This window comes from Halichoeres trimaculatus, unplaced genomic scaffold (assembly GCF_033239565.1).
Source record: "Halichoeres trimaculatus isolate MK-OKI-2021-1 unplaced genomic scaffold, fHalTri1.1 fHalTri1_scaffold_9, whole genome shotgun sequence".
NCBI lineage: Eukaryota > Metazoa > Chordata > Actinopteri > Labriformes > Labridae > Halichoeres > Halichoeres trimaculatus.
The window spans coordinates 13,635,117-13,645,660 of NW_027437188.1; the positions used below are offsets into that span (position 1 = coordinate 13,635,117).

The following is a 10,544-nucleotide window of genomic DNA, read 5'->3' on the forward strand; positions in this document are numbered from 1 at the left end:
CCTTCACCAAACAAGGTCACAGTAAACAAGAGTTTGAAGGTCTGTGTATTATAATGAAGTGTTTAGACTTTATAAACACAGATCCAGACAGAAATTGAGATCGACTAAGGAATACAGAACACTTTTCTTCTTCCGTATTTGGTAGAAATCAAGACTGGATTCTTCAAAACCTCTGAAAGAAAGTGGCCCCACTATATCTAGAGAAAAAGGCTCATTTTAACTGAACAAAATGACTATTATGGAGATTACGTTCAATTTCTACCAAGTCTGTTTCACTAAAAAACTGCATGCCCAACCGTTAAAGAGGGGGAACTGTGCTTCTTTTAGTTTTTGTTTTGTCTCTCTGGCACCAGTGATTTGATAATGTGTGATTTACAGCTCAAAAAGAAAAAAAACACTTAACGCACTGGTGTTTTAGACAACCCTTATTTCAGCTTCTGTCAAAAACACTTTGTTGGAGCTGCTGTCTCTTTAAGGCTTCCCACCCTCAAAACTCCCTTTGTTTAGATTGGCTGGCCTTCTGGAGGCTTGTTAAGGGCAAAGCTACTGGCAGACCTTGGCGTTTGAGACCTGTCCCTTACATTTCATGAACAAGTTAGCTGATCCTTCAGCAAGTTTTGTGATGATCTCGTGAAGACCTGGTGCTATTTTTAGAACAGAGTGTTTTGATCAGTTTACAGACAGATACAAGGATTTCTACAACATATGAATATGTAGAGGTTCGAAAATCTATACACATTCAGTCTGAACATCCAGCGTTACTACTTTGTATCCATGTTCAATATATGGGAAAGCAGATTACCTCATCTTTAAAGGTGAAGTCTGCAGGATTTTCCTCTAAAAAATGTCAACTTTTACAGGAACATTCCTGCTCAATCATCTCCTACAGACCTCTATACATGTGTGTCAGTGTCTGTGTCTGTCTCAACCCTCTTCTCATCCTGTATGTTGATGTTTGGGCTGTGTTAGGATGTTTCTGGGCGGGGAGTTAGCATGGTTACATCAGCCAACCTCAGAGTGCCCAGTGGGCAAGTGAGAGGATGTAACACGGGGGAAGAAAGTCGTTTTACTAAACAAGGGTGAAGCTTGGCTCACCTTTCACTCACTTTTGTGCACATGGGGAGCAGCACAGGGCAAAGAGCAACGTGAGTTGGCTTTCCACTGCGCAGGTGTGTGTCAAATACTTGTGATTAACTTGCGCTAACATGCCAAGTCAGGTGCACGGCTCTTGAGTCTTTCACGTAGAAACGTGATGCAGCAGGTAGTTTCTGGGTTAGTGAGTGTGTTCACATAGTCATGGTCGGAGGCTGTGGGTGTGCGCTGCCACTGGCACTGATCCAAGGAGGATGAGCCCAGTTTGAATGTTGTGTTTAATAAAAAAGTAACAAAAATTCCTGCAGACTCTACCTTTAAGTTTCTTGAATTTGTTTGAACCCTGAAGAAACTGTGCTGATTGCTGCTCATGTGCTCCAACAGACATCTGGTCTACTGCATCTTTGATCTCCTGCTGGAGTTCCTGGTTCCTGAAATCCCAGAGGATGACTTCCAGAGGAGCCTGTTACAGACCCTCTCCAAGAACCCTGAGAAGATGCTGGCATGAGGAGAGGATGCCCAACTCTCGTCTGAGGAGACCTGCAGGTCCATCTCCAATAAACCTTTGTGTTAACTCATCGGTGTGATTTGTGACAGACAGGATGGTCTGTATCATTCAAAAGGTTTAATCCAGATTAGATTGACAGTTTTATTTGCTTTCCAGGATCTGATAATCCATTCCATGTTTGAAAATAACCAAATCCAGTTGACCAGTACTACAAATAAGAGTCTGCATTATATACTTTGTCCACAGGAGGCGCTAAAGTCACACAGCAAGAAAAATCTCTACATATGGTTCGATAAAAATTAACATTTGACTTTAGATTAATTGTGTGGATTTAAATATAGTGTAAAAATCCTTTTTTGACAACAGTCATGTCTGTTTCACTGATTATGTTCAGGTATCAGCATCATCGTTCCCGTGCTGTATTGTCTGACCTACTTAAAAATGATTCCACCTCTCCAACAGGATCAGGATAATCCTGATTTTTCACACCAAAGATGTCCCACTTCTGCTCAAAAGTTTTGAGAAACACAACATGACGTGTTATTCAGATAAAGACTGGATTATCCAGTTTAGGGTTTGATCCTTCTCAATAGCTTCACTCTGATTAGATTACCGCTGGTCAGCTGGGTTTCCTCAGTCTTCATCTTTTTGCTGATGTGTTCAAACACGCTGCTCTTGAACACGGTGTCCTGTAAACACAAACGCTCTAACACAGCCTTCATTGGAAGCAGCTTTGCTGACATGAGAGCACCTGGTTTGTGTTAGATCTCATCTGACGTGCTGTTCACGTCTAAACATGTGGCAAATCCTCACCTGATCTCCACATCCAGCTTCTTCCTGCCTCCTAAAATCCCCGGCTTCCTCTGAACTCACTTCAGATGGTCCTCACACTCTGTCCCAAACACACACACCTGTTGCTTTACTCTCCTCTCCACTCTCAGGACGCTCTGTCGGGATTTGGTGTCACTGTTTCTGCTCTCTCCTGAGCTGTTCCTCAGCATCCCACACATGTGAATCTGATACAAAGTGAGCTTTACTTCCTAAACCTGAGCCGTCCTGGGGATCACATGGCTCTGGTAGTGATTTGAACCTATAGATCCAGGTGTAGTAAAAGTACATCCTGCAGCGCAGCGCAGTGAAGAGCTGTCCATGTGATGTTTTACTGGTTTCACAGAAACGTCACGTTTTCTTTAACAGGTCCCTCAGAGAATTATCTGTGCAGTTAATGTCTGCATTTTATAGGAAGCTGGCTCCACAAAAACAGCTCTATGAAGGCTGTAGGAAGGTTTTGGCTTGGGTCCATCCAGGAGAGGTTTTGTTGGTGTCTGTAAAACAGTTTCAGGAGTGTGCGTGTGTGTGTGTCTTAAAGATCAGTTATCTGCGAGAGGCAGGGGAAGAAGCTGTGATAAAGCTTGGAAAATTCATAGCCATATGTTATTTGTGTTAATTTTCAGGGTAATTAGTCTCTCTTAGCAGTTAAAGCACAGATTGAAGCCTGCACGCTGTGAGGAAAACTGGAGATTGGTGACAACATGGTTCAACTTTAGGCACCAAGTGTACGTTTTGGGCTTTACTTGTGTTCCTGATGTATCTTCAAAGTCTTCACCAAAGTATTTACATGTTGTCACTTTTTTTTTATTCACAAATTTTAAGTTGCAGAGGTCTTATTCTTTCCTTTAAGCTCTTGTTCATCATCTGTCATGCTAGTTGACCACCCTCTCCCCATCGATCAGCATGTAGCTGAGTCTGCATCTGATTGGTGGATTGGTTGCATGCCTTTCTAAATGCCCACCAGTAGTTGTGCATTTTGTCCCGGTCCAGAGCTTTTCATGCAGTCCCTCACACATATTTGTTACTCATGCAAACATCACAACAACATCAAAAATGGGTTTTATTGTGCAGCTTTAGTTTTTCCTTCTACATCTGATTTAAAAAAAAAAGAAGAAAAAAAAAACTCCTTTGAAAATTTGATGAAAATTGAAGTCTGTGTTTTCTGGACCTTGTTTACACTCTTCACAGCACATTATGTGACTAATAGAAGTCCATGTTCCTGCTTAAATACCAAATCTGTTTTTTAAGTGCTCCCAGATTTTATCTATATTGATTAAAGAAAGACTCATTGACTGAAAACCACCACCAAAAACAAATGATAATAAAATAAAATAAAATCCAGACCACACTGAGATGTGGTTTGAATATTTCTGTTCAGTTTTCTTCAAGTGTGAACCAGAATGCAGATCTGGAAGCTCAAATCAAACCTGGATGTGTCTTTTCTGAATGAGTGGAGTGCATCAGAGCATCTTCAGCTGTGACTGTTGAATTGTGTCAAAGAGAGCATAAAACCTGATCAGCGCATTGACCTTTATGAATAAACCAAGGCCTTCGGACTTTCGGATTATAACTGGTTTGAAAACACTCATAAGGAAAGCTCAGAATGATTTTTAACGTGACAATCCTCTGACTGTCTTAACATTTGGGCCAATGATGTTAGTGACACTCGCCACTCTGCTCCTCTCGTTGGTTATTGCAGGTATTCAGGCAGAAGCAGTCTGACCAGGAATCAGAAATATAAAGCATTTCTGATGTTCATGATTCCTGATCAAGGAGGCTCTGACGTCACATGAATCAGTGGAATAACTTTCCCTCAAATACTCTTCAAAAGCTCCTCCTGCTTCTCTGATTTCTCAATTACACGTTGGCTCATTCATCTCCCTCTGTCCTGTCCTGTCTTTCCTTTTCTCAGTGAGGTCTGATCACCTCTGATCAGCTCTGAAACCATCTGAGGAGAGTTTCAAGGGGCCTTGTCTCTCAAACATGTAGTTAAAGATGTTTTTGCACTTTGCATATTCGCCTTAACGCCTAAAAAAAAATCAAAATCTGCTCAACAGCCAGATGAAGTCAGAGGATATTAAATATTTTTTATCATTGTAAAATACTTTACATCACACATAAATATTCATTCCTCATAGATGTGTGTGACCTGCTTTTTTTTTCCTGGCGGCCTTTTGAGGTTGAGATATGTCGAGCATCCAGTTGAGAAAAAGTCGTAGTGTGAACTGTAAAACAACAAAGCTCATAATTGATTGCACTGAGACGAAAAAAACAGAATTCCTTCATTTCAAAGACTTAAAAAATGTTTCTGAAATTGTCTCTGTCAAAGCTGAGAAATGTTACATTCCCAAATGAAGTCATTTCCTAACATTGAAGCCATTCCTGTGTTTTGCACTCGTCTCACCTTTGTCTTAAACGCCTTTGTTTCCTCCTAAGTCATCTTATTTATTCAGCTATTTATTGTTTGATTTCCTTAATTGTGACCTCCGTCCGTTGAAGAGTGAGTGAGGTGCTGACAGAGAGGAGCGCCCTCTCTTTAATGAAGTGCTTTTTACTTGATTTGCCTTAAGAGGTGACGTATTGATGAAGTTTGATCGTCTGTTCTGTGATCAGCTGATTATGCCTTAGTTAGTTAATGTAAGCACACATTTCCAGTTCTCTGTTAAAGATTACACTTTAATGATGAAGCTCATTTAGTTTCTTGTTTTGGGGAAGTTGTGAGTTATATGCCAAGACTCCTCTCTGCTGCCTGTTAGTGCCACTGTTACAACAAACATCTGCTAAAGAGCCTCTTCATGCTGCAGTGTTTTGATCTGATCGTTCACTCTCTGCAACAGCTTTTTGTTTTAACTTTTGTTGTTGAAAATCTTCCTCATCAATGATGGACCACTTTTTAAGCTTCAGAGTTTACACGTCTTGAAGAGAAATCATTAGGAGTTTAAAAAAAAAACAAAATGGCCAAAAGCTTCAGAGAGATTTTAAAAGAAAAACGACATTCAGTAGATGATTTGTTGATCTGTAACAACTCAATTTGTTGAAGCAAAGTTATGTTCAACAGGGCTAACTTTGGGTTTGAAGTTTAAGTTATTTACGATATATATTAAAACATATTAAAACAACCAGTTTGAAGAAAAAAGTTTTAAACTTACAGGAAGAAAGTTGTGACAATAAAAAGCTTAAATCTCATAGAACAAAGTTTTAATTCTGTGCAGAAGTAACTCTAACTTCAGACTTTAGTTTATCTGTTGGCTCAAACAACATATGAGCGAACAAAGCTTTTATTATCACTTTATAATCGTGTATATACGTCTTTAATCTCATAGACTGTGAGTTTATTCAATGAATTTATGACTTTTCTCACAAAAACTCATTTTCTTCCGTTCAGCAGTGTCAGCCTCAGCAAGCTGTTGTTCATACACTGCATGTGTTTTAGTTGCAGTTTAGTCTGTTTTCTTTTTGATGTTGTGACTCTTTAACAGCATTCCAAAAACAAAAACTAAAATTTACAATATAATAAATAAAAACCAGATGAAAATAGTGTTTTCAAACTCCTGTAAAATCTTCATGGATGCAGCAGAATCTTAAAGACTGACTGGATTTTACCCCGTCACCCTGACATGAAAGTCAGAAACATTTCAGCTTTAATGAGACGTTTAATTCTTTCAGGCTCCTCTGAAACTGAACACGAAGGACATGATGTTCAGCACATTTTAACGGTTATAAAAAACAGTCAAGTCGTAATAACTCCAGAGATTTGGCTTCATGTAACGATAACATGTTCTTTTTAAAGAGGCAGAGGTTTGTGATGGTGGCATTAACTAGCAGCTGTTTGTGTCCATATTGCACTGTCATTTTTCTCTATTTATGCCAAACTGTAACAAAAGAAGCCAACGTTTTACAGACAGTAAAGGTTAACTCTGTAGGAATTGATTTTGTACAGCCTTGTTGCTAATTTAAACCCAGTTTTCTGTCCTCTTCGCACTCTTTCTCACCTCATGTGTCTGCAGTTTCTCCTGTGAACGTAAACACGTGATGTGCATGTCAAACGTTGTGAAGCTGTCCTTTAAAACCTCTGCTGGTTGTTCCTGTGCATATTTAAAAAACAATAAAGGTAGCAAACATGAGTTATTAAATCTCTAACTGTTGTTCTCTCTCATTATTTTCTTAGCCTGAAGCAGCTCAGAGGTTTTATGTGAGGCTGCTGAGCTGCTCGCTTATCTTTTATGAGATTTTCTTTAAATGTAACAGAGATGTGTTTTTTAACTGTTGGGAGGTCCGCCAGCATCCAGCCTCATTTATGCACAAAAACTGTTATTTTTACCTCCAAACGTGATTTTTACCTCTTTATGATAAGTTCACAAAGAATGTGCTGCAGCCTGCAGAGCTTTCATTATGGTGCATGCTCACATCCAATGCTGCAACATGAGCACCCATCACGGTAATATCTTGGCTTCTCTTTTACCAGTGGAAGGAAACAAAGGTGCATAGTCATTTTTTTATACATACACCAATCTGAAATAAAATCAGCTCTGAAGGTGACAATCCAAACCCTTCTGCATAGCCATAACCCACTCTCACCTGCAGCTGGTCCAGAGTGCAACAGCTTGGCTTCTAACTGGTTTCAGCAGATGACATCACATCACTCCAGTCCTCTCTTCTCGTCACTGGCTTCCTGCACTCTTCAGGATTGGTTTTAAGTGTTTACATATCAGGATGCTGGTATAGCCTTGCAGCCTGGGGTTGTGCCCCTTGAGGTTATCCCTCAATCAGTTGGTCCAAGTTTGACTCCTACCTGTGACCTTTCCCTCACTACTCACTTGTTCTCACTTGTTTTCTGCTCTAGCTGCTGTCCTGTCCTCTCCTCTGAATAAAAGCAGAAAATTTTCTTTTTTTGAACTGATCACTTTTAAAGCTCCTCTGGACCTGGTCTGAGGTTACATAGTAGAATTGCGGACACCATATGAATGATTCTGTGACCTTAAATCCTCAGTACGGGCTCTTCTGGTCGTTCCAAAGTAGGTGCTCAAATCTGAAGTTGGTCATCTATCCAAACCTTGACTTAAGTCTTCAATAAGAAATTAAACAGAAATATCTACAGGGGCAAGACCACATGGAATTATACCAAGAAAAACTTGAGAGGCAACTTAAAAATGCGGTGATGTTACCTTTTTGATAGTACTTAAATTTAACTGACTTCATTTGTCTTTTTTTCTCCCTTATTGTCCCCGTCTTTGTCAGTCAAAGCACTTTTTAAATGCTAGTTTTTAGGAATGCTATATAAAAATGTCATTGTTATGAGCAGCATATATTTTTTCACATGAATGAGACCAAATTGCACAGTGGTGCAGTGGTTAGCGCTGTAGCCTTGCAGCATAAGGTCACCAGTAAATAAACTAATATCCCAATTCAAATGAACTGCAAATACATTACATTTACAGGAATTTTGATCAAGAGTTCTGCAGAAAAGTACCATTATTTAACAGATTTTTCCTAAATTATTGCGATCAAACACCTTTAATGTAGTGACAATGCAAAGAGTTCTTAAAAAAATACTATTATTTTACAGCAAAACATTTTTTATTGTGATGGCGTTTTGTAACCATGTATGAGGAGGGAATAAAGTGAATATTAGACCCTGCTGTACATTCAGGTGTTCCGTTGGGGGAACAGGCTGTCTGTGTAACACTGCATGGGCCTGCTGTGTGATCTTTTTTACACTGCATTTTGAAAGTGACCAACATGGCACAGTCCATCAACTAAGTTTGTTTATCGAGACAAAACACTGTGAAAATCACGAGATACATCTTCCGTGCCATGGAGCACAGACAAACTGTGCCCTCTGTGCAGCGGGGTCTCATATCCACAGTGTTCCCTCCTCACTCATGGTTACAAAGCACTGTCACAACAAAAATGACTTTGTTGTAAAAGAACAGGAAAAAGGATATTTAGGACACAGACTGGTGGAGGACGAAGTGACCAGTGTAGCATGAGAGGGAAGTGTTTTCAGGAGAGGAACGATGTGGTCTGTTTTGAGGTTTTTTGGTTTTAATTATCTGTCATTAATCAAAGAAATGTTTATTGTTGAAGTGTAGCCATTATTGCAACCATGAGTGAGGAGGGAACGGTGAGCAGCTGCATACGCTACATAAAAATAAAAAAGATTTACCTGCAAATTCCAGTTAAAACATTAGATTATCAGTATGGGTATAAACCCTTATAAAACCAGCTACATATTTTACAACAATCTGACTGTGATTTAAGAGAGCAGGAAGATAAAACAGTATTATTTTTCCATTAAAAAATGAGAAACAAATAAAGTATGTAATTATTGTCATAATACTTAAAAAAAATACATTAAAAATGTAGGTTTATAAACCACAAATTAGGATTTTTTCTACAGTGTAATCCTGTAAATCCTATCACCCTGTGTGATGTGTTCAGACTTTGGAAAGTCCTCACAGTTCAGAGAACAAAGTGCCAAACAGTTCCTCCATGCCAGTAACAGCCACTGTGTGTGTGTGTGTGTGTGTGTGTGTGTGTGTGTGTGTGTGTGTGTGTGTGTGTGTGTGTGTGTGTGTGTGTGTGTGTGTGTGTGTGTGTGTGTGTGGTGTGTGTGTGTGTGTGTTGAGGGGGCTCTTTCCTGGAAGTCTATTCAGAGCTCTGTCCTGAGTTTGAGTGCTGAGTGCGTCTCTGCAGAACAATCATCATATCTGTGAGAAAGATGCAAACCTCCTGATGAACCTCCTGATGAACCTCCAGATGAACCGCGCTGACCTCACACTGAACAAATGTTATGAGCAGAAATCAGAGCTGTGCTGTGTTCTTTCTGCATTTTATCACAGTGTTAAACTCTGAGGAGAGTTATTACTCTGCAGGTTTGGAAGAACATCATGAAGAAACAGAAGAGAGCTTCTCCAGAATCTGAAACTGTCTGTGACGTGAGGAACTCTGAAGATTCATCAAAGATTACCAGACATTAAATCAGTGAATGTTTCATCCAGGGAGTGCAGAATCCTGACAGGTTTGCTCTGCTGCTGTCCCACACAGATAAGCAGACAGACCCTCTGTGTCACCATCGTAACTGCTCCCACAGGGAGGAGAGAGGTGGGCTGTGGTCTCCTGCTGCTGAGGACACATATTCCACAGAAAGAGTGAGTCACCATGGAGAGGACCCATCCCTCCTCAGCTTCCTTTGTCTCTGAGCTCTTCCAGAGAAATCCAAGGCAGGGAACAGACACACAAAAACTGATCTTGATCTCGGGTGGAGACATAACTTTATTTCTGCTTCACATTTCTTTTATTTACAAACAAATTCCCAATTACTTTAGACCACTCTCCATCACTTATGAGCCTAAAACAAAATTTTAAACTAACAGTTTAACTTAATGGAAACAAGAAACACTTTTTTATAGTCTGCTGAGTGTGTCTTTGGTGTAGCTGTTTCTCAGCTGGTTGGATGACATTGGCAGCTGACTCCTAAAGCTCTATAGGAGTCTGGGCGGCGGTGAAACAAGTTTCCTGAAGAAATTGCCTCAATTTCTTCCCAACAGACATCTTTTGAGCGACATCATATGAGTGAGGACGATCCACACCTGGTAATCAAATTCAACAACTCTGATCTTAAGGCAGGCGCTAACTCCAGCCATGCTGGCAGCTACAGGTCAAGGTCAAGGTAAACTTTACTATCCATCCCCGAGGAGCAATTTGTTCTGCAGTCAGCAGTGTCACACGGTCAACAAGAAAACAGTTAATACCATAAATAGTCCATTTAAGACAGTAAATACAGCAACAACATTACAAAGAGTTATTCGGCGGAACAATGGCTGCTGAAAGCAAATAATTTCTCATCTTATTGATCCTACTTTTAGGAACACTGTATCCGCCTCTGGTACAACACAGTCAGGTCACTGAGTGTGGTGTCAGCAATTCTGCTACACACTTTAATGAATGCTGCAACCTGTTCCTGTTTCCGAGGATGAGCAGCCCATACCAGCTGATAAGAAAAGCGCTCATTTTGATCATAAGTAAAGCCAAAACATTTGGTGTTCCCCCTGCTGGCCGGCTGCAGTATGAGTCTTAAAGCCAACATCGTCAGTGTTAACAGATAGGACGT

At 40.1% G+C, this 10,544-nt stretch overlaps 1 protein-coding gene across 1 annotated transcript in view; it reads left to right on the forward strand.

The window, feature by feature from the left end:
* snx19b (sorting nexin 19b) overlaps positions 1–6,571 on the forward strand; it is a 53,866-nt gene extending 47,295 nt beyond the window's left edge. Inside the window, exon 14 of the mRNA XM_074678934.1 lies at positions 1,477–6,571. Within this exon, the coding sequence (XP_074535035.1) occupies positions 1,477–1,600 (124 nt within the window). The 3' untranslated portion in view covers positions 1,601–6,571. The remainder of the gene's footprint in view (positions 1–1,476) is intronic.
* Positions 6,572–10,544: the final 3,973 nt, after the last annotated feature.